The sequence below is a fragment of the Pipra filicauda genome, unplaced genomic scaffold (assembly GCF_003945595.2).
Source record: "Pipra filicauda isolate LSUMZ 115617 unplaced genomic scaffold, ASM394559v2 scaffold395_size657635_pilon, whole genome shotgun sequence".
Classification (NCBI taxonomy): domain Eukaryota; kingdom Metazoa; phylum Chordata; class Aves; order Passeriformes; family Pipridae; genus Pipra; species Pipra filicauda.
This window is the reverse complement of record NW_024104526.1, coordinates 82,426-106,952: the sequence shown is the minus strand read 5'-3', so window position 1 is coordinate 106,952 and position 24,527 is coordinate 82,426. Positions and strand designations below refer to the sequence as shown.

The 24,527-nt window shown below is 43.6% G+C and overlaps 1 protein-coding gene across 1 annotated transcript in view; it reads right to left on the bottom strand.

Moving 5' to 3' along the window:
• Nucleotides 1-23,586, bottom strand: part of ADAM12 (ADAM metallopeptidase domain 12) — a 180,920-nt gene extending 157,334 nt beyond the window's left edge. Inside the window, 2 exon segments of the mRNA XM_027726454.2 lie at nucleotides 6,226-6,359; nucleotides 23,373-23,586. Coding sequence (XP_027582255.2) covers nucleotides 6,226-6,359; nucleotides 23,373-23,520 — 282 coding nt within the window. The 5' untranslated portion in view covers nucleotides 23,521-23,586.
• Between the last annotated feature and the right edge of the window lie 941 nt (nucleotides 23,587-24,527).

Sequence of the window (24,527 nt, the reverse complement as noted above, 5' to 3'; positions counted from 1 at the left end):
AGCTGTGGCTGCTTCATCCCTGGAAGTGTTCAAAGGCCAAGTTGGACAGGGCTTGGAGCAACCTGGGATAGTGGGAGGTGCCCCAACCATGAACGAGATGATCTTTAAGGTTCTTTTCCGCCCAAACCAGTCTGTGACTGTGTGATGATCTCACTGGGGTCTTTCTGCCAGGGGCACCAATAAGTTCCTAATCACACTGAAGCTACTGTGCAGCCCAAAACTCTGGATGAGAGACTGGATTATGGTTGACTTTGCCTCTCCTGCCAGTTTGCAAGAGAAATGCACTGATGCAAGAGCATAATGAGAGGATCAAACAGGTGAGGCCCATCCCTGCTTGGCTTCAAATACATTCTTGAATCTCCAGCATTATTATCCTGACTTTTTGACAAATTTAAAGTTATTTCCTGTTCTCACCAATGACTTTTTGTTTAAATGGCAAAAATACTTGTTTCAGTAGGTGTTAAATCAGGGCCTTATGGTGAAGGCACGAAAAAAATGGCAAAAGGTAAAAAGCATCAGTGTAATATCCAATACATACGATAAATCTGGAGAACTGTAGAGATAACTAACAACTGCCAGAGCTCATGATACTTTTATAGATAGTGGAGAATTTCACACTGAGATTCACGTAATCAGTGTCTAGAATGCCATACAAATAATCAAGATTCAGATGTTTGCTTCTGAACACAATCCATAACACAATACTTCACGAATGAGGCAGGCAGGGGTGCCAAAGCTGCTTCTTCAGGAGCAAAAGGAGATGCAATGCATGCTAAGCAGTAAGAAATGGTAATCCTCTGCCACTTCACATGCAGAATCTTTTGAGCTGTGACAAGTGTACACTTAAAAACCAGAAGAAATATGGTCTAAATATATATTTTATAGCTGGCTTTCATCTTTATCTTCACATTTCATTGCTAGAGTTTGTATTCAAAGCATAACATAACACCAAGAAAGAAAAAAAAGAGTGTTGCTACAAGAAAAGGAACTCTGCCTTCTCATCTTTCTTTTTCCCTTTTTTTAAAGCACTTCTTTAAGATTTCAATTTGCAACACTGATTTATTCCAGCCCAGCCAAAGGAAGGAAACGGATTCACACGAGCTCAGAATCTGGCCTTGAAAACTTAGACTTGGCAAAGCAGTGCTAATGTTCTCTGAAACCATTGCCCCCTCCCTCAAGGGGGAAAGAATTTCTGATTTATTTGGATTTAAGAGTCATTGGTGTTGGAATCATAGCTGTTCTTTGTCAGGGGACACTCTACAGCTCTTGCCATCCTCTCTGCCCACCATGGGCATCTTTCTTTTCCCTTGCTTGTCTCTAACCCCAGTAGCAACCCCAATCTCTTGGAGTGTGGAAAGCCACTGAGCCAGAGGTTTATCTCTCTGCAAGGTGGAGGAGAGGTTGCTTTTCCAATCTATTTTTTATATATTGAGGTCAGTGACAGTATTTTAAAAGAGGCCGGTGAGTCTCACAGCGATCCAAGTGGATTGAGGGTCTAACCCATTGACAGGTATATTGTGTGCTCCTACTTTCTCATAGTTAATTATTTTTCAGGAGTTACACAGCAAAGTTTGCTTGTTATTCTCTACACATCACCCAAATTTAAAGGGAAAAATCAAATTTGCTGCATCATTTGAAAGCTGCCTGGGCTGACAACCCCCAAACTCAAAGCAATTTAAAGCATTTCAGAGTTTTCCAGCTTCTCATATGGCTCTTCAGAAACCACACTCAGCTCCAGGCTGCCTGGCTACAGGTCCTCCAATACCTGCCCAGGTTCAGCTGTGTTCAAATTTGTCTTTCTTTGTGGCAATTGTATCCTGACTGGAGCACACACCTACGTATGGAGCAGTTTAATATTGTACTGAGGTGGATACAGAGGTCAGAATTAGAAAAGTAGGTCCAAAAGCATCAAAATGTGCAAAGTATCACCCAGTAAGGAAAGCTGCACTTCACCTGCTCATGTGCTTTCAGAAAATTCAGAAGACTGAATCTTTCAAAGCACCTGGTCAGCCTCATGATTCTATTTGAGCCCTTGCAGGTGCCAGTGACGGAATTACAGATCCTGCACAGCCAAGATTAGAGAAAAAGCCCACACCTGAGTGACAGATGCCACAACCCGGGCTCTCTGTGTTTACCTGCATAAGGGATCACATCATATACCCACAAAATGCTTCCAATTTCCCAGGAACTTCATGTATTTTAAAATCTGGACTAAACCCTGGGTGCAAAGCCAACTCCATTAATCAGCGTGCCACTCTGGGAATATGAGTGGCAGCTCAGGGCGATGCCACACTGGGATCCCCCCCAGCACTGCAGCTATTCCATGTCTGCCCTGGATGGGCTCTTGGCAGCAGCATTTCCCCACAGTTACGAGCTTTTAAGTGTAGAAATGGAGCCAAAAATCCCTTAATGCCCACGTCAAATGCTTCCTTGTCTCTCCAAGAGGAGCCATGTGCTCCAGGCTCTGGTCTAACACAGATATTACCTGACCTCCAGCTCCTGGGATGCAGGGATCTGGCACACATTAACCAGTGGGTGTCCCTTACAGGGTGTGAGGATACAAGCTGAAGCCAAACAGATGGTCTTCTAAAAATCTTCCCTAAAGTGCTCTGTGTACTAAAACATCACTTACCCAACTCTCATCAAACTTGGCTTGATTTGCAAGTCTCAAGCCAAGTTTGAAGAAAAAAATTCAGCTGGAAACATGCAGGGGGAAAGAGTCTTTTCCCTGCACTTGAATAATAGAAAAATGAAACAATTTCGAAAAATTCAGGAAAAATAGAACCCAACCCTCTTGGGTTTAAACCAAGCACTGAGAGAGTGGGGAAATCAACACAGAATGCAAAGTGCTGAGCAAATGTAAAAAGAGAGAAGTGGAAGGACAACTGGAGCTGTAATGTATGAAGACCTATCAACACATTCTGTAATGCACAGGATTTCAGCGGGGACGGAAATCACATCTGCACAGAATATGGGCAGCTATTGTTAGAAAGGCACAGGGTGATGTTGCACAACCCTTCAGGGTCCCAATTCCACTGTCACACACCCACAAATGCAGTTGCTCATCAGCAGCCCTGACTGGCAACAACCGGATACTCAAAATAGTAGCCACTAATTTTAGCAGCATGTTCAGGATTAGCAACCGAATATTATATCCAGTTAATAAAAGAATTTAACTGGGAACTATTAAAATATTCTGACTGAAAATGATCTAAATTTTATGAATTCAACAAAAGAGGCCAGGACAAATGTTAACAACGCCTAACTAGATGAACAGCATTGTATAGTTGGAAAAACATACAGGCATTTCTGTAGTAACTTCTCTTAAGTATCCATATTTTATTTTTTAAATGAACTTCACTCTGTAGGGCTCTGATAGGACAAGGGGAAATGGCCCTAAGTTGGCCAAGAGGAGGTTCCCATTGGATATTAGGAAAAGTTTCTTCACTAAAAGAGTGGTTAAGCATTGTATGAGGTTCCCCCAGGGCAATGTTGGAGTCCCCATCCCTGGAGGTGTCCAAGGAATGACTGGACGTGGCACTCAGTGCTCTGGGCTGGGGGACAAGGTGGGGATCGGTCACAGATTGGACTGCGTGATCTTGGAGGTCCTTTCCAACCCAAATGATTCTGTGATTCTGTATAAAGTGTTTACATGTGCATATCCACCTTATTAAACAAGAGAGAAGCAGCAGCATTTCTGAACTGGTTCCACCACCGCAAGATCCTGGTCTTGGTCTCTTAGAGCTCTGACTCGAGCTGGGGAAAGAGAATATTGATCTGCCCAGTAAATGATGAGGTCTGTCCCGAAACCAACCACTATATTTATATTGGGGGAATCCCAAATTCTTTAATTATAATTTAGTTACATGTCTAAATTTAAAATTGGGGTTTGCCCACCGTTCATTTGAACTGCCATTCTTAGGAAGCACCTAAATCATTCGATGTCCTTGAAAAAGTACATCCCAACTGTACTAAAGTAAAACCAGGTTAGAGCTAAGAAACTTTTTTTTTCCTCATTAAATGGAATTTTGTTGCTACTGCTGAGCAGGTTTGTGTGTTTGTGCCATGAGAAACTGTGACTGGTATCAGATTTTTTGCTCCTGCTCTGCACAGTGTACGGCCCTCAACCAGAAAGTCATTAGCTTAATAATCATTCCTGACAGATTCCAAATGAGAGATTCCAACAGATACTGCAGTGACTCCTGGGGTAAATAAAAGGACAGTTTTATCTCCAAGATGGGAGAGAAAGAGCACACTGCACTAAATGACAGCGTGGTTTCCCAGGGACTAATTGTTAAGCGGGAATATTTATGGATAGAGGATTGGAGAATGGGGCTATCACTGCCAGGCAATTATCTATACACTAATAACTTTAATACTTTGGCATTTTTATAGCCACTCCATTATTTACTTTACTATATCTTCTATTGCAATACCATTCCCCTGCTTACAAGTACATACTTTTTTTAACTTCATATACAATTAATATAAAGCAGAGGAACACTTTGAAACAAGTTGGAGAACAATAGATCCTATTTAACCATCAAGTACAACAGTATTTAACTTTTGTGCTTTTGATCAATATTTATGTGACAAGCTATTCATTACTCTTCTCTACCAGTTTAAAGCTGTTGTTCTTCCCACAGCCTGATGTGCACTTTTGTGTATTTAATTTATGTTTCCATGGAAAAGAAGCATTCAAAGGAGGATAAAAAGTGCTGAGACAGCACGTGGATCTTTCTACCAAGCCACAAATCTTTTCTAATGTTCATCTTAAACTGAAAGTAATCCTGGGAAACAAATTAACAATATAAATCACATTATCATTGCTCACATAAAGATATTCTGTTGTAACTCTCTCAGAAAGCTACAGTGAGTAGCTAAAAGGCCTCTATATCTATGGAGAATGCCTGTTTCTAATTAAATTATCTAAAAATAGAGTTGCACATACATCCAGGACCAAGCCATCTGTGTTATCTCTCCAAGATAAGCCCCTCTACACCCACTATGATATCCCTTTCACCACTGTGGAGATTCAAAGCTGGGACTGGCCCTTCTTTCCTATTTAGGAAGGGAAAAAGAAAACAAAATTTTAATCCAGACAAGATTTTTGAAACTCAGAGCCCCTGTTCTGAAATATCTTTTCACACCTACTTCTGTCAATCAGCAATGTGACTCAAAGCCTTGTCCTACAAGCAGTGGCAGTAAAGCAGGATTTCTCCATGAAATACTTTCCCAATCCAGTAGTGAAAGCTGTTTCTAATGGGCTCTCTGGCCTCTTTGCACTCTTTTTGTGTGATGGTTTTTGCCTGGGTTTTTTCCCTTTTTTTTTTTTTTTTTTTTTTTTTTTTTAAACTCTTTAAAAATTTAACTTTTTTTTCTCCTCATTCTGATAATTAAAAGAAGAACATAAGAAGTGAGCTGTACCCAAACTGGACCCGAGTTAAAAGTTTGGGTAAGAGATTCCCATGACAGTTTTGGTGATAATAAACAACAAACTGTCTTCATGATTCAAGGAGGAGACCAAGGAGACAAAAACCAGCCCTTTTCTCCTAAAAGCAGCTACACATACAATCTGCCAATGTCTGAGGGGAAAAAAAGGGGGAAAGCTTATCAGGGCCTGTCAAGAAGGGGAAACAATCTCTGTTTGGTCAGAGCCAGAGGCAGATTATCCCTTGTTAGGCAGGGGGAAAGCAGAGTGTGAAGGGAGAGTCACCCCTGATTCCCAACCCAGCACATGGGATGGAATTTGGGAGCTGTCTCCCATAACTGGTAATTATCTCCAGGTAATGCCTCAGGCTGCAGACAGCACAGCAATATTATTTACACTGTTCCTTAAAGCTCTTGCTGTCAGACTCTATTTACTCAAACAAATGTGTTTGTTGTGTTTGCCCCTCAATTTTGGGGCTGTTTTGCTCTTCCATGATATAATCTCAAGCAATGAAATTATTATCATTTCACTTTAAGCTTCCACTTCTGACATAAGAAAGAATGTCCCCTGCAGGAAAAAGCTATTAATTTTAACCAAACACCTTATCCATTTCTTAAATTAGATAAGTAACAATTTTAGATATACAACAAAAATATAAAAACCACTCTATAACCTATATGATCAACCTATATGATAAGATCAATCTATGATGAAGAAAGTGCTTTTAATTCCCCCTAAAGCCTTTAAGTTGTTACATACCTTAGAATAAAACAGTAGGCAAAATGAAGACTAACCTTTGAATAAATGTCATTTACTGGTCTCCACTGTTCTCCATTCAAAAGGAAGGGAATTGTTATCTCATAATCTTTTGGCTGGTCCTTTGACATCTGCTCTCTCGAGGACTCCAACTTGCTGTCCACATTCTCACCTAAGGAGAGAGAGAAGCACTTCAGGTTAGTCACAAAGAGCATCTGACAACCTGAACCTTGTTATTTAAGGGACCTGGCAGCACATTTGAAAAGGAAATAATTCAGGAAAGAATTAAACATTAAAACACTGTGGGGTCATGCTGTCAGCATCAAAACCTACACAAATTTTGAAGAGAGCTGGGCTTCAGGGAGAGAAGTTGGAGGTTGATTAGATGATGTCCTTCTGTGGTAGCAGAGGGCTAAGACTGTACATAAGGAGTAAAGATACCAGGGCACAAAGATAAAAAGATCAAGGTGCACATTCTCATTAGTGGGGGAAAAAAAAAGCCTGGAAGTGAATATAAACTCGTACACAGACAGATGACTTCAATTCATCCTACCAGGTCAAAAAGCTATTTACATGCAACATTTATCAAGGATTTTCCCCCTCCCTAAACACACTAATGTCAATGTGCCTGTCAAAGCAGAGCCTTAAAACCAGTAACACAGTACAAGAGCTGGAAAAGGTATGGAGAATAAATCTTAAAGGGAAGATAGGGATGGCTTCCAGGTGCCATGGGACAGTCCAAACACTGGCAGGGTTTGCCACACTCTTGACTGACCATCACACTGGTCCCTCTGGTGCACTTGGATGAGGATGAGACCTGAGTCTTCACAGCTGCTCTAGAAATGTGTTCATCCTGCGCTAAGGTGGAGAAAGGGCAGTGTTACCTCTCCTCCTGCTTTCCCCCACCCCCTTTGAGCTACAAGGTACAGAGGGAAGGTGACAGGGCAGAGGTTTGGCAGGTAAATCATGTCCAGGGCTGAACCAGGTATGGGAGAGACAGAAGAGCTGTAGGGTCAGACCTGCCCACACAGCCCAGTGCTCAGTGCTGCCATCCCAGCCACCTGACCCACCCTCTGTGCTCACCTAACACACTCTGAGGATCAAGAGTTGTATTTTGAGCAGAATTACCTCAACTAAATAACTGCTAGAATTAGCTTAAAAACATCTGTGCAGTCCTTACAGTGAAGCCAATGTGAGAGGAAGGCAAGTTGGGTATTTCCTGATATGCTTTCAAAAATATGGCACTTTGCCTAAAACCAAAAAAAAAAAAAAAAAAAACAACTACCAAGATAAAAAGATAAAGAATATTGGAGAGAGGAAAGTTGCTTGTCATACATGGCTCTTACACCCCCTCAGAACAGCCCAAGCCCAATTGACAGGGGTCTGGGAGGAAGGACACAGTGCTGGTCCTTGGAAGGGATGGTCCAAACCTGGCCCATGATTGGGTTCACCCCCGTGGAGGCATTTGAGATACCATCTCATCTGCCAAAGAGGGTCTAGACAGAACCTCAAACCCTTTATTCTCATTATCAGGCACGAAGTTCCCTGCACAGAACAGAAATTTATGAAGCATATCTCAGTGAAATGAGAAAAGTTTGGCTCTAGCCCCGATCTCCCTTTTTCTTGGCTCACTAGAGCAGACTCAACTATAGGAATTAAATGACTCAGGCCCTTCTATTATTTTGTAGGATTTGCATTCTAAAAGTTTCATGAGATCTAAATTTTACGAAACCCTACAGAGGTCCTTACCCTCCCATGTTTGCGTGGCTTCCACGTAGTCTGAGCCCATGAGGCTGCAGTGAGATACCAGGAAGCATCAAAGTCTTTCTGCTACTCCTACATGTGCAAGTTGCCTCTTTTATTAATTCTGCAAAGCATTAACTTCACAGCATTACCCAAAACTGAAGAAAAGGGGAGGGGTCAGTATTTGTGCACAGATGTGTTATTCCCTAAATAGACAGCACAGTCCAAAAGTGCAACAGCTATAAAAATATCACGGGATAAGGGAAGAAAATCCACACAAAGTGTGGTTCAATTTTGCCACTCCTCCTTCCCTTCCATCCCGATAAAGGGATGCTTGTGGTGCATAACAAAGGAAGGTTACAATGAGCAAATTTAATCTTACACACATGGTTATTTATCTGCATGCTGAAAACATGCATTGTGCAGAAGTGTTGATAGTCTGGAGACAGACATCAAGACAGGTTTATGGGCAGCAGTTATATCTTTATTGGAAAAGATAATTTATTTGGGGGAAACAAAGCAGACAAGCTTTAGGGCTCGCAAACTCCTCTGAAGCCACAGCGTTTATAAAACACAAGATCAATTTCTGTCTAGTTGCTTTCCTTCAACCAGATATTTGGCTGCTTATCTGAATGTTTTTATTTAAATTATTGGGTGTGATAAAAATCACAGCTTCCTGCGGAAGGCAGAGGAAGCACTGCAGCCCAGTCCTGGGCCTCATTCTGGAGAGCAGTTGGGCACAGGCTTAAAGTTATGCACTTGCTTAACTCCCAGCTGCCCTCAGTGTGATATATGCACAGGGTGGTTTCTTTTGTCAATCAAAGAACAGTGTTTTGCTAAGGTAAGTTGATTACGTTCATGGGCTACGAGTATTTCTGAAAGGTCACAAAATGAAGAGAACTGTTTAATTGATAAATAAACTCTAGATCGGGCTTTAAATATAAAAGTACAGAGCAGGTAAAAAAGGTAAAATTTTTAAATAGGATTCTGCAGCCTGATTGCAAAGCTTCAATGAACACAGCCCAGAAAATAAGGGATCACAGCCAACAAAGAGCGACCCACACTTATCCATGAGTGGAAAAGGTCTGACAGGCCACTGAGCCTGACCAAACAGCAGGGCACAGACATGGGTAGAGGAAGATTCTAAATCAGGAGGAAAAAATATAAAAACAAAACAAAACAAAACAAACAAACAAACAAAAAAACAAACAGAAGAAAGACAGGCCAAAAAAAAAATAGACATAGAAGCTGAGGTGTGCAGAAAACTTCGAAAAAATGGGACAAAAATGGGTAGGTACAAACATGGGATAGCTGCTGGCAACCTCAGGGAACCTTCAGCATGCACAGCCCTCACCTCAGACAGGGTCGGAAACGTCAAAGAATTTATCCCAGGGAGGGATGTTTTACCCAATCTCTCACACAATGGCTGAACAAAACTCAGTCCCAGTTCTCTCCTATTGATTTTGGGCCACCCATCCCTGAATGTAAGCCCAGCCCTCCAAAGGAGCATCCAAGGGGCATCAGGAGAGGAGCACGATGGGATGGGAGAGGACACCTGTGCTAAGGAAGGGTTTCCATCACCTCCATCACATCCCCTGAACTCCCAGGGCTGCAGTTCCTCATGCACACAGACATGCTGGTATTTCCTCTCTGCCACTTTCCATCTCCCTTCCCCATTTTCATTAGGATTTCTTTGAAGCTGGAACCATTAGAGTTGTTTGTGTTACATTAATAATGAGGCCTCTTCTCCACAGGGACTCTTGGTACTACAGCAGCATAAATAGTGCAATAATTGAAATCAGAGAATTGAAATTTCGGTAACGTGTCATGAGAGGAGAAGAAAATCAGGCCATCTGCAATACCAGAAACTTTTATTAGACCCAGGTTTCCTATCTTTTGTGTCACATGCACCTACTTACTCACCTACTTATTTTCCATTTCAGTGAAATTCTGTCCAGTCCTCCCTGACTCAGGCTCATCTCCCCCTTTTTCACATGAAAACCTTCACAGTTGTGTCTATCTGTTTTCTATTTTCAGCCTGCACTGAAGGTAACTCTTTTGATCCACAAGCAGCCCACAAGCTGATGCAGCGTCCTTTATTCTTTTTTTTTTCCCCACTAATATAAAAGCTACTTTGTACAAATAGTGAGATAAGAAGTTGTTACCTGTCAGTGACTTTTTGCGGGGCTTAAATATTTTTCATCTGCCATGTACTTCTACAACTTTTCTTCTTTGCACAGTATCATACAAGGACTTATTGGCAAAGAAGTTAAAGAATAGTTTTCATCTTTTTGCTTTGTATTTCAGTTCCTCTGAGCTCTGTGCAAAAGAAACTCTGAGCACGTGACGTGACATCTCTGCTCACCGGCCTCTGCCTCCTGAAGAAGCCCAGACACACTCCAGATTTGCATTTACTTAAAATTAATAAGCTTTTAGTGAGGCAGTGCAATTTATTTGTCCTTATGATAAACAGAGAGGTGAATGCTGCCAACGCTGAGTGGTTCTGGATAAAATGGGATTAAGCGGAAGAAAAAATAGAATGTGTCCCACCAAATGCATGTCCCAACCATCCTGGCAGTGCTGGCTGTGCTCCCCTGGCACAGTGCAGGAGAAGAGTCAGACCTGGGGTGGTTTATAAACACCATCCATCTGTTACCACACAGATTTACAGTAAAGTTAATTATGATGCTGTTCTTCCTTCCTATTGTGGATGTGCACGTTCTGGGAGTCCCATCCACACATCTTGGCCCACACACAATAACATGATTAACAGAATCACAGAATGGTTTGAGATGGAAGGGACATTAAAGCCCATCCAGTCCCACCCCCTGCCATGGGCAGGGACAACTTCCGCTAACCCAGGTCACTCCAAGTCCCATCCAAGCTGGCCTTGGACACTTCCAGGGATGGGGCAGCCACAGCTTCTCTGGGCAACCTGTGCCAGGGCCTCACAGGGAACAATTTCTTCCCAATATCCCACTTAACCCTGCCCTCTGGCAGTGGGAAGCCATTCCCCCTTGTCCTGTCCTTCCATTCCTTGTCCAAAGTCCTTCTCCAGCTCTCTTGGAGCTCCTTTAGGCACTGGAAGGGGCTCTCTGGTCTCCCTGGAGCCTCTCTTCTCCAGGTTGAACAATCCCTACTCTCAGCCTTTCTTTGTAGGAGCATCAGTCATGAGGCACTCAAGGACTCTCACAGTCCAGAACCCCAAGAAAGCCCAGCCAGGGCCCCATTGATGCTGGGAGGTGCCCATCTCTATCCCAGCCTGGAACCCTTTCCCCACCACACTGTGCCCAGACACCCCTCATGTCACCCACTGCACTTGCTGCTGAGTTATGAAAGTAAAAGAAGAGGGAGAATAAAAAAGGCTAAATAAAATTGAATTATCCTTGTGTTAACTTTTCTATCATGAATGGGCTCAGAATTGTAAGCCACAGTGTATCAACATTTTTCTGTGCAACAAAACACCAATGCATCAGAATGATCTCAGGACAGAAAACAAAAATAGCACAGAGCAATGTTTTCAGCAAACCAAGAACAGCCAAGGGCAGTGCTCTGTACTGCAGGGCTTTGGCAATGCCCTGCAAGTCAGGAAGGATGTACTTTATCCATTTCCTTCCTCATTTTCTTCAGCTTCCTCAGTTTAGTTAGTGGGATCCATGACCTGGATGGGTCATTCCTGGCTATGGAGGAAGGGATTTACACATGGCTGCTCCCAGCGCTCCCTCAACCATTGGCCATTGGTTTTGTGGTACTGAGCCATCCCCACAGGTTCTGCTCCCAGACAGCTTCCCCTGGGACTTGGGATATCTTGGCTCTGCTCTGTGCCCCCAGCCCCAAAAAGCTATGCAGGAATCTCAACAGAGCCACCACTGCCAACAGTGATGCCCATCAGTTGGCAAAGAGCTTTATCCCCCCATCAGTCACTTTTCTCTCATTTGGGATGATTCTTCTACCACCTCCAGACTCAAAATAGAGCTTTTTAATCTCAAATTATCAAGCTTACACCCTGAGAGAGGAGGACCAAGTATTGCTCTTCAAAATGGAGGTGAACTTAGGATATTTCAGAAGGAGGTGAAACAGGGTAAGAAGAGCAGTCTATCCACCAGCACATCACTAACCAACCAGGCAAGGGAAAGTTTCTACCAAGGTTCAGTAAAAAAATATATTAGGATTAATTCCAGTATTTTCACCAGCAGCCTTATTCAGTGTGCACAGGTGTCCTCAAACCCAGTGCTCCAAGTTAGGACATAATGTCTGCACAGAGAAGGACAGGAATATTACAAGAGAATCCAATAACTTGCAGGCTGGAGCAAAGGGTTGAAACCAAGCAGTAGAGGATGGAGGGTTGTACCCTTAGGGACCATAAAGTTTTCTGCTCTTACCATTAATCTTCAAAGGCAAGTGACACCAGAATGACCCACACATGCTCTTCAGCAAAACATTGATAACGCTGCATCAAAAGAGGTACTTCAGGGAATATCAGATATCCAAGTTACTCCTGGGAGTTGGCAATAGCAGCACATGTGGAATGTTGTGGGCATTTCTCCTCACCTGCATTCACAGAAGATTAATTGAGCCTGGAGCTGGTGGATTGGAAAGGCTGCCAGGGCAAGCAAGGAAGTGGAAAGACTGAATTACAAGAAGGGAACTAAAATAATTACTTTATATAATCTAAAAAACCAAAGATGACAGGATCCATGATTGTCCTTTAGCTTTCTATACCGCTTGGTATTTATCTTGCCAGTACTGATATATTTATAGGTGACAAGAGCATAAAGTAGCTACACATAAAGCAAGATAGGATTCCAATATAGAACTTCTGAGCACAGAGGATCACATCCAGCTCTTGTGCATCAAAGAAAAAAAAAATTCAAAATCTACTTGCTTTAAATGGAAATTGTTAACATTGAGGCTCGGACTATATCATGCCAAAAAAAAAGAAAAAGTGTCAACTATCCAACTATGTGGCCAAGGCGTGGGGATGTGTGATTCCAGTCCTCTATTTCACTCCATCTTCCAGCAAAAGCCTAAACATCACCCAAGTTAAACATTATCCAGGCACAGGTCTTGCTGAAACCACCTCCTAGAATGGTACCCGTTCTGTCTGAGACAGGAAAAATAAATTGGTGCTTAATAAAATCATGGAATCACAGAATGGTTTGCGTTGGAAGGGACCTTAAAGACCATCTAGTCCAACCCCTGCCATGGGCAGGGACACCTTCCACTAGCCCAGGTTGCTCCAAGCCCTGTCCAACCTGGCCTTGGACACTTCCAGGGATGGGGCAGCCACACCTTGTCTAGGCATTAATATAACAAAAATATAAAAAAAAAAAATTATCTCTGATAATAAATGTGAAAATGCTGCAAAATAAACTCTACAAGATTTCTAGTACATAATGGTTAAAGAAAGGAAGCCCAATAACTTTCATAGGGTCAACTAAGCAATAGCTTGAATTTTACACTAATCAGCAGCTGAGAACAGACACCCTCTCAAAAGAAAGGACAAAATCAGAAACTCCACCACATTGATAAGGTGCTCCCATTATCCCACTTACAGTACTTAGGTAGCTTTATAAAAGGCAGCACATAACATGCCAGGCTCTGCCCTCCTCTACATACATAGGTACAAAAGCCTGGGCTTTTATGTAGAAAGTAGAAATCTTATCTTTTGAAGTAAAATTTTTATTAGTTTAAAATCCTAAATTATTTTTCCAGCTGAACTTTGCTCACCTAAGCAGTGCATTGAGTCTCTTTACAAAATCTGGTAGAATTAGTCCTTTCATGGCCTGCCTGCAAAATAACTATTTTTAAAAAAAACGGAATAAAGGCAAACCACCTAACTAAACACAAAGTTTTACTTGTTTTCTCCTTTCTCCCCACATTCCCAAACCTAAGAGCTCCAGCATTTAAGCACAAGTAACTTTTGGAAAGCAACTAATCCCATGGACCTTCTTGAGCTTGAATCTCCTCTTTTCCTTCACGTGGCAAAATTACTACTCGTGTACAAAAATTCTTAAAACATGAGAAGTCAGCAAAAGGTCTCTGCTGAGCCTGAGGAGAGGCAGCAGCAGGATGATTCCATGCATTTCTGAATTTAATTTTCTGTTCTTTTGGCTTCTAATGGAAAAAGATCCTCCCTCCAGCCTGACAGGTCTGTCAATGTTGAAGTGCTCCACGTACGGCTCCGTGACACGTCCACGGATCTTCCGCTCCAAGCAGCTCCATGAGCACCAACTGCTCAGATGAGAAACAGGAGTTTGAGACCCACTGATCCCCATTAACTGAACAGCATTAAAAACACGCTTTTTAATATTTCAGGTTCGTAATTCTGAGAACTATCTCCTGTCATCACTTGTTCTTGCATTGAGTTATTCCCTTCCTAAATCGAGTTCTGCCGATGAAATAATCGGCGACAGGGAACAGCCCTCCCACCCCTCCCCCTTGAAATCCCATAAACTCCATGGAATAAGTCATGTGTTCAACATTTTAACAGGGACATGGGAGGGAAAGCTTCAGTTTGAAGGTAACTTGCTGTTCTTCTCCACCAAACACTCCGTGGTCGGTGTCACTGTGCGCCCAGCTGAACAAACTAATGACACATATCAGGGCAAAAAATAGAGAGGGAGGGGAAAAAAAGACAAACTAAAATGCTCATTGTGGAACATACCCCCTAAGCAGTTGGATCATCTTAATCTTCAAGCTTCTGTAATACAACTGTTGGAAGGCTCTAAGTCTGCGCACAATAAAGTGCTTTATTCAGGGAACCATATGACTCCATCAGTCATTCAAGCACATGTTTGGCACAGATTGAAAGTGAAAAGCATAGCTAAGGCAAATATTTCAAAACTGAACTTGTCTTTCTAACACACATGGTTTATATATTGGTGTAATATCTATATAACTTTTCAGTTCTCATATAGAGTAATGTCATGGCTGAAGTACAAAATGATGTCTGCTGCACCAGGCACCAGAGCTCTTCTCAGCAGCTAACACATGCCAAAAAGCCATTTACCAGAAAATTAAAAGGGAACTATCACACTTGACAGGTCCCCAGAAAAGAAAAAAAAAAAGAAAAAAAAAAGGAAAAAAAAAAGGAAAACCAGTTTTTGTTCCTTCTAATTCCTGAATATTTCTCAAATCAGGATGCTACACCACCCCTTGCTGGAGAGCTGTGCTGCTACAAATCCAGGACAGCCGGTTCCTTCCTCCTCATGAGCCTGAGATCTGTCTCCTCTGTTTGCAGATGAAATATTGCTCATCACAGAGAGTTCCTCCTGCTGATGCAAATGCGATTAGAGCAATCTTGGGAGAGCACAGTGTGATTAAAGCATAAGTAATGTGAGAAGGATTTGGGCTCTCATTATACAAAATACATATTGAAATGCACTCAAGGAAAGAAGCCAGTATATATCTCAATATCCTCCCTGTTCTCAAGAACAAAATGTGACAAGTGGAGTTTTGAGAACAACATTTGCCATTGACTGCAGGAGGGGGCAGGGAGACTGCAGAACATTTCAAATAGCCCAAACCCAGCTTTATTATGTGTATAGAATATATACAGAGACTATATTTGGGAAACAGCTGTCCAGCCTCATTTGTGATGCTGTTATGTTTGACTGAAGAATTACTATTCAGAACCAGTCCAAAGACGGAGTTGTCTTTTTTTTCCTAGAAGAGAACACTTCAAAATGTGAGAGAAATAAAGCAGCAGAGCCCTGAACCAAAGGGCATTTCAGCACACCGGGTGATGGGGGGGTATAGACAGGTTCCCTCCAAGGCAGAGCTCAGTGCTTGGAGTTCACAAAAGAGAGCAAGTTATAAATGCAAGACTCAAACCCAAAGTAGCTTTGGAAAGTACGTGACACAACAGCTTAGGACAACTTCTGTCCTCTTACTGCAAAATCCTGTTTTAAGCTGCTGCTTTTCCAAGTCCTGATCCACACCATACCCGTTTTCCCAGCCATTCCTTCTTGTAAAAACAAGTAGGAAAGGACTAACAATGGATAAAAATCATCAAAGGTTGTTCAATGCTTTCCCACAGCTATTTCCAGCGTGCCATAGTGAAGGATGCCCCATCTTAGCATCACCTCAACATAGGTGCTACTGGGGCACATCTGCTTTTTCCTAAAGTGCTGCTCCTTCCCCAAAGGATCCCAGTCCCACAGATTCTTATTCTGATTATGGACTCAGCCCTCAGTTCCAACGAGGCAGCACCTACCTAAAGCATTTACTCAAGGGGAGAAATAATAACCTCTGCTTTACAAGCACAGGCACAACTAATCCCTAGAGCTCCAATGGCAAAGAAAAAGGCACTAAATATATATTCACTTTTCAGCAGTGAGTCCAGATAATTACGTGAAAATCCAGATCCAGTGTTCCTCCCCAGCTCCTCCCCTCCAAACCCTCATGAAAGGCTACTTTCACTGAATGAAGTTCAAATCACTCTCCAAAACACAATTTCCTCATGGTCTTTCAAAAGGTACAGTACAATCCTTCTCTCCAGTGATTTACTGGCCTCCCTCACCGAGTACAAGGAACCCTCAGCATAGCTGAATTGAGGGATGTTCCTTCCTGGATACAATCATCAGTGAAATGCACCACTGAGTGGGAGTTGGAGTTGTGCTCGTCACAGGCACACAAATCATTCATTCAGATTTCTCTGGGAAATCACACTGAAAACACAGCAAATCCAGCTGAAGTGAATTTCTGTATTAATTTAGGTAAGAATGCATGGGAAGTGATTTGTAGTTCTTTCCCAAGCCTAGAAAATGAGCTACTGGGCTGGGGAGTTTACATCCATCACGAGTTTTTGTTTGCATGGGAATACCTGCTGCTCACATTACACAGCAGCAGAAAGAGAAAAATTAACTGCACTTGTACTAACATAAACTGTCACTGAAGTCTCTCTTCTGGTCTTTAAAACATGAATGAAAAGAAAACTTAGAGTTACTTAATGTTCTTGAAGCCACCTATCCTGCTCAGGTTTATGTGTGTGCCCTTACAGCAAGTGTCAGCACAAGCACTGGATCAGTCCATAACTCCTGATTTTCCCACATTCCTTCAGGAGATGAGCTACAGGAGTAATGAAAATTTGCTTTTACGGTTTCCTCAGGGCAGGATGTCTTCCCAGGTCACCAACACAGCTTTGTTCATCTTGCCTACACATCCTCTGACGGTGCAAAACAGACCTTAAATGATAGCACAGAACATCAGCATCAGGTTGTACAAAGGATCCATGGAGCTGAGACAATTAATTCCAACTGAGGATCACACACACAGACAAGGAATGTAGACCACAAAAGGTAAGCTCCTTCTTTCTGATGACTGAAGATTTAAACTAAAAGAGAATAGATTTAGACAAGATATTTGGAAGAAATTCTTCCCTATGAGAGTGGTAGTGAGGCCCTGGCACAGGTTGCCCAGAGAAGCTGTGGCTGCCCCATCCCAGGTTGGACAGAGCTTGGAGCAACCTGGGATAATGGGAGGTGTCCCTGCCCATGGCAGGGAGTGGAACAAGATGATCTTCAAGGTCCCTTTCAACCTAAACCACTCTGTGATTCTGTGGTTTCTTCTGCAATGACCCTGCATTTCCCCTCAGCCACAAGCATTTACCCAAAATTTCTCTCCAATGGAATGCATGTTCCTCACTTAAGACGCAATAGATGAAGAAATAAATCCTACTTCTTTTGGAATGCTTACCTCACACTTTGAAACCTGTGTCAAAATGCAAGAGTGGATTGGAACCTGGAGACAGGAGTATGATCTTCAGAGAGGAACATGGATCAGAAGTGAGATGCTATTTCTGTCCCTGTGCACTGCAGAGGTCACATTTTATTCTCAGCTCTCTGTCACCACAGTGCCCTCAATGGTAGAAAAGGAATGCAATACAAATTTAAATAATCAGGGCTGAATAGTCCTCCTCAAGTGTTCTAATTGTTGAATTAATAGAGGACCTTCAGTGAGGAACCATTGCTGCACACAGACAGTGCTGCTGGATGGAAATCCTGGTCATGCTCAGCCCCACACATGATCAGGCCCATATGTTTACTTTCTTAAATGTAGCATTATGATAAAGTCCAGATCTTTTATTTTTTAATGGGTTTTTTACATGACTGTATCAAAACAATCCCATAAATACTTGGATTCAATGAAGTTCATATCCTAATATATTCTTACAAAAGTAAACAGTCACACATGAGGTTTATTTATCTTCCAGCTACTTTCAGAATTAGAACACATTTAAAAAAAAAAAGCAAGAAAACAGTAAACTTCCATCATTGTCAGAGGAAGGTTTTTCACTTAATGCATATGACATATACTATTAGACTAAACTTCCAGGGACTAACACAGTTCCTCTTAACAAATATTTCAAAATTAATTAAAGATTCTTTTGTGCCAAATTCTGCATCCAGCTTTTTATGCCTGTATGTGTATTATCCAGTATAGCTAACACACCATGAAACATTTCACTTCTTGCCTTATTACATCATATATTTTGGACAAGAAGGAGTTTGTTCTCCTAATGAATGGTTTTAGCATGTTGACCTCGTGAATGGACAATCTCCTGCCCCCAAACTAACCAAATATTTCTCATCCTGACTCCAAGTCATGGAAAGCAGCAAACTCATTTATATGGGGTGTAAAAAAAACCATCAGTGACACAACCTGAAGTGATTTAACAGAGGATCAACATTTCTGATTAGATGATGCAGTTCAAGTCACTCTCTGAAGCACCAGTGCCAACATCACACTCAATACCCACGTGGCCTCAAACTCTTGCAGGGCACTAAAAAGAGATGGGTCGACATTCTGGAGCAGGAGTCTACTAAGAAACAATCCCTTTTCTCAGTTAGTGGGATCCTTTTATCAAAAAGATACAAAATGAAGACAATTTAAACCCTTAGCTCTGTGCTAGCCAGAAACAAAAGGGACTGACCTTTTGGGCTGCACTGTCCTGTCAAGAATCAACTGCAAGCCTCTAACAGATCTACTCAAACTATGGGCTCTTCATGAGTTAAAAGGGACCTCAAAGACCACCCAGTTCCACCCCCTCTGCAACAGGCAGGGACACCTTCCACTAGACCAGGTTGCTCCAAGCCCCCTTCAACCTGTTTTTAATTTAATTTGTAGTAGATTTGCCCTGGGAAGACAGCAGAACCTCAGAGAAGCCTCTGCAGGTGTGATTTAGGGTTTTAGTCCTACAGAATTGTGGAGGTGAAGTGCTTTTGTCCTGGGAGAAATTTGAAAAGCTACTAAGCTACTTGAAATGCAAGTAGAATCTGCATGCAACAGGGAGAGCGAGATCTGAGGCTGTGTAGAGTAAAACACAAGAAGTTGTAGAGGAAGAAAAGCCATGGGAAAAAGGGATTACATAAAAAATATCTCCAACATGAACAGCATGAAGAGTTTGGCATCCTAAGCAGGTTGGGATGCTGTGTGAGACACAGAGCTGGGGAGAGCCTGCTTTGGCAGAGCCTGGTTGTACAACCTAACAGTGCTTCAGACCTATTTCCAAACACCCTAAAAATGTCAGTTCCTGGTTTATAACAACTCTCACAGCAAAAGTCAAGAGAAAACCCACCCAACTGGTCCAGTTATTCAGACAATGCAGCTCGTGGAGCATCATTCACATGCAACACCACAGCCCTGGAGCACAAATCTGCTGCCCAAAAGGATGTACATGAACACTAACAAAATAAAACAAAGCTCAGCTGGACTCTTTGGACAGTTTGCACAGGCAATGTGAGATCTGTTAGAAACACTAGGGGTAAATCTGTCAGGATGAGGATATGTGAAGTCTGAACAAGGCTGGTGGGGAAACAAATAAGCCTTTTTAAAACAGAATTCCATGATCAGCAGCAGCAAGTGACAACCTTGGTGGAAGTAACAGATACACAGCCCTGATAGAGAAGTTCCACTGGGGCAGCCTCTGTGCTGCAAGCAGGATTAAAAGCCACCCAAAACACAGCCTGTCAATCATGAGATGGAGAGTTTTCCGAAAACTCCAACAAAAGCAAGAGGTGAGACACTTGACAAAACCCCAGTGAACAACCTGTAAGCTCCCCAACGAGCAGGAGGTTAATGATGCAAATGTGATTTTAAGAGTGGGCATAATATCCTCTGCTGGTGGATTTTGGCATGGAGCTGTGGAGCCCCATGGACAGTGACAGCTCATGCCAGGCTGTCTGCAGGGGACCTGATAGGGGTAATCATCAGACAAGGAGGTGATTATACACAGACCAGAAATACCTGCCAGGAGCACTGGAACAGTTTGAAAGAAGACAGTGTTTGTAAGTGAGCTCTAAAACACACAGTGAGCTGTAGAAATCGGGTTTAGAGTGAGAGACAAGGCAAGATTTCTTCCCCTGCAGTTGATTTTCATGATACCCAATGCAGTGGCAATCAGTAACAAAAATAAAATCTTTCACAAAACTTATTTTAGTTGAAGGTAAAGAATTTTGGGCTTCAGTTTTAGGATTTTCATTTTTTCATGCCCAGAGAAGCTGTGGCTGCCCCATCCTTGGAAGTGTCCAAGGCCAGGCTGGATGGACCTTAGAGCAACCTGGGCTAGTGGAAGGTGTCCCTGCCCATGGCAGAGGGGTGGAACAAGATCATAATTTATGGTCCCTTCCAACCCAAACCATTCTGTGATTCTGTCATTCTATGATTCATTTTCCTGCTGTTTTCCCAGCTAGCACCCAATATTTAAAAGAGATCTAAAAGTTGACACACACAAAGAAAATTTTGAATTTATATTTACACATCATCACTTTGTCTGCCCTGCAGATCCAGGAAGGCCTTGACCACAAAAAGCTTGTACAGGTATAGATTTTAAGTCATTTGACTGAGTATGAAAGCTTAGATCTTATCCTACTATATATCCCCCTTCAGAAGGATGACAAAGCTAATTTTGCCTTTTTGGGGCCAGTACTCCACTTGGTTTTCCTTTTTGTCCATGAGGTCCTTCAGCCAGCAACCAAGAATAACACTGAAAACTAGAAGGGCACTTGTAAACCCATAAAAACTGAAAAGAAAATATACTAAAAGCGAGCAGCAAGGCTCCTTTTAAGCTGTCTAGCTCATAAGCTGACAATTTCTGTTTAATATTAGAGCTGTTACTCGGGCAGACCCACACTGTGCACATCTCTTGCCACATTTCAAACCCCGCTTTCAAGGCATATCGTAACTCAAATTTGTCTTAATCACTAAGCGCGTGTTTATGTCAAAATTAGGATGTCCTGGCAGCACCTCAGCTCGCTCCCACCATGCCCAGAGGAGTGAAGCCAGCTGAGGTAGAAGTTGCAGAGCTGTAGAACGCCTGGTGAGACTCGTGCCAGCACAGCTAAGAGGACTTTTCGTCACCGGGCAGCTTGGCCGGCGCGGAAACACGCGGCTGCAACTTTCAGCACCTCCCCGACCAAGAAAGCAGCACATGCTCTGGCAAAGCTAAAGCTGTTCTCTACTTCCACAGGAAAAAGTGGAATTAAGGAGGGGATGCTAGCTGAGCACGCTGGCTGCAGATGGAAAAGGGCAAGTTATAGATATGTTACAGGAAGAAGAGGAGTAGGGAAGATGTAGCAAAGCAAACCCAAAGTGCAGCTGAGCTGCAAGGGGCATCAAGCACCACTGTGCCCAAGCTTGGACATCCAAAGATGGGCACCATAGACGTAAACAGCTGGCACAAACGTTATACAGGGCTTAATCATCTGTGAAAATGTAATCTTAGAGCTCCAGCTTGATTCCCAAGGAGTCCCAAGCCACAACTTAACAGGATTTCCACCCTCTCTTACGAGTCTTTTCACTTATCTGAGTCTTTTCACTTATCTGTGTGCTAGAGCCAAGTCCCCTGAAGTTTGCCTTCTAATTATTGTAGGACAACTGCTTTGAAGCATCTTATCTCAAATTTTCCTGCATGTATAGTTGTTTATCCTCTGTCCCAGTGCACCTCCAAAGCATGGAGGGGCCTGTCCAGCCACAGTGGCTCCCACACTCAGAGAAGGGGTATGTGCTGCCTCCACCCAAACCAACCCACTCTCGATCCACAAAAAAGGAACAGCCATAAGGGACCTATTTCTCCTCATCTACCTAAGATTTTCTGCAGCCTTTATCCCAAACACACTGATTTGGTGTAAATGGAAGCATTGACAAGGAGAAATTAAGACCCCTCACAAAGGCAAAGCAAAGCTGCAACTCCTGTTAACTCATTAACATAAATCCCAGGTGCCTGATAAAACTCAACACCTTGTCCTTCCCACCCTGGGATTTCAATGTGCTAAAATGTCTTCCCGTTCTTTCTCTTAGCAAGTCCAGAGCCAAAATCCCAGTGAAAGTCACTGTCAAGACATTTGGAGGCAAGCAAACATTTACAGAGTTTAAAGTTACAATGAAAAAAAAAAAAAAGATCCAGGATGAGTTTGTAGTAACACACAGGGACACACACACCCCTCAGCGCTGTTACATGTATTTACACAGGAGAATCTCCCCTCCTCTCGCATAAAATATGCATTGTCAGCTGCTGCTTAAGGAACAGGAGAGGGCTGGGCCCTCCAGGGATTCCGGAATAAGCCCCAGACTTGCAGAGTGAAGAGACAAGTCGCTTTCCTAGGCTTCTCTAACACGGATAGCACAGAGCCCACGCCCCAAAACATCCTCCCCGATCCCTGCCGTGCGCTCCCTTTGAATGGACACAGCGGCGAGAAAACTTTTCCCCAGCCAGGACGCTTTTGCCATCACTATTTGGCTTTTCCATGCAATTTTTCCCAGCTGGAAGCAGAGTCCAAACTCTGACAATACTTCCAGACCCTGAATTCAGTCCCGGGGGCTGAAGGAGGACCCGTCGGGGGGCGGGGGGGGGGTCGGGCGGGAGATGGAGGGGGCAGAATTTCCACCTGGGAGATCCCACAGGGCACCCTCAAAACACACCGGGGGGTCCCCGGGACCACCCCTCCATCCCAGGGACAGAGACCAGTGGGGCTGGGGGTGCAGGGCTGGGGCCCCGCGGGGTTTGCGATACGCAGCTGGGGTATGGGGGTGCCAGGGATGGGACCACGGGAGGTTTGGGATACACAGCTGGGGTATGGGGGTGCCAGGGATGGGACCCCGCGGGGCTGGGGGCGCAGGAGATGGGAGCCGGTGGGGTGGGGGGTACCGGGGGATGTGACCACGCGGGGGTTGCGGGTGCAGGGGCCAGGGACCCGGCGGGGCTGGGAGTGCCGGGGACTCTTCCCGGGAAGAGCTGGGAAGCCGAGTAGAGGAGCGGGAATTCCGCGTGTCCCCGGCCGGGACCTCCCTCCCTCCCTCCCTCCAGTCCCGCAGCGCGTCCCGCAGCGCGGCGGGGGGATCCCCGCGCCAAAGCCATCCCCGCTCTCCTTATCCCGTTAAAATGGAGCGCAGGGCTGGGAATGCCGTCAGAAGAAGCCTCGCGTGTGCCGGGCTGACTTACCGCGGGCGCGGGGCGATGCCGAGGGCAGGCAGGGCAGGCAGGGCAGGCAGGGCAGGCTGAGCAGCAGCAGCGGCAGCAGCGCGGGGAGCCGGGCCGGGGGCAGCGCACGGGGGGAGCGCGACTGCTCGGCCTGGAGGCGCTCTGACATCTCAGCCCAGACTGAGGGAGACAAACTTTCATCAGCTGGGGCTGGAGAGCAGCCCCATAATATACAGTTACAGAGAGGAGCGAGCCGGGACTCAGGATGTGAGAGATTTCCTGCATGCAGTTAACTCCAAAACCCCTCCTGCTCCTGCCTCAGCTGCTGATGAGCGGGGCTCGGCTTCTTAGGGGGGAGAGGAAAAAAAAGGAAAAAAAGAAAAGGAAAAAAAAAAAAGAGGAGTTGATTTCTTTACCCTCCCCCCCCCCCCCCCTCCTTATTTATGAAGAGGTTTGGGGCGGTTATTGTGATTTTTTTTGTTATTTTGGCACGGAGAACCCCGTTGCCCAAGGCTCCTCACCCTGGAACAGCTGAGCCCTGCAGCCAGCGCTGGGGGGCTCCGGGTCGTGTCCCCCCCCCCATTCCGGCTCCCAAGGTTTCCCCACTTTTTCTACACACACTCAACCCTGGCTGCCTCCTCTGGAAAGTCATCTGTGTACGTTACAGCTCACGGTTATTTATTGGCTTCATAATTATTTTGGAGTTGTTTCTGGTGTTGTTTCTTATTTTATATTGTGGGGGTTTAAAAAGAAAGAAAAAAAACAAAAACAACCAACAACAAACCAAACAACAAAACACACCCACAGAGTTGCCAGATGCATTTTTTAAAATCTTCCTCATTCGAATTATTATTACTGACTGTCTGGGAGAATAACCAAATGCAGATTATCTATTCCTTAACATACCACCAAAACACATGTAATACCCACATGTTGCTGTAGAGCAATAAAAAAAAAAAAGCAACAACAAAAAAAAAAACACAAAAAAACCAAAAAAAAAAAAACAAACCAAAAAAAAATAAAAAAAAAAGAAACTTATCCTGAAGATCCTCACAGACTTTTATTGTGCAGTTTTTAGTTTTAATTCATTAAGATTCTTCCTAAATCTCAACATTTGGATATTGATGGATATTGACACTTAATTCTGCAGATTGGTTCCATGTTCCTTGCGCATGA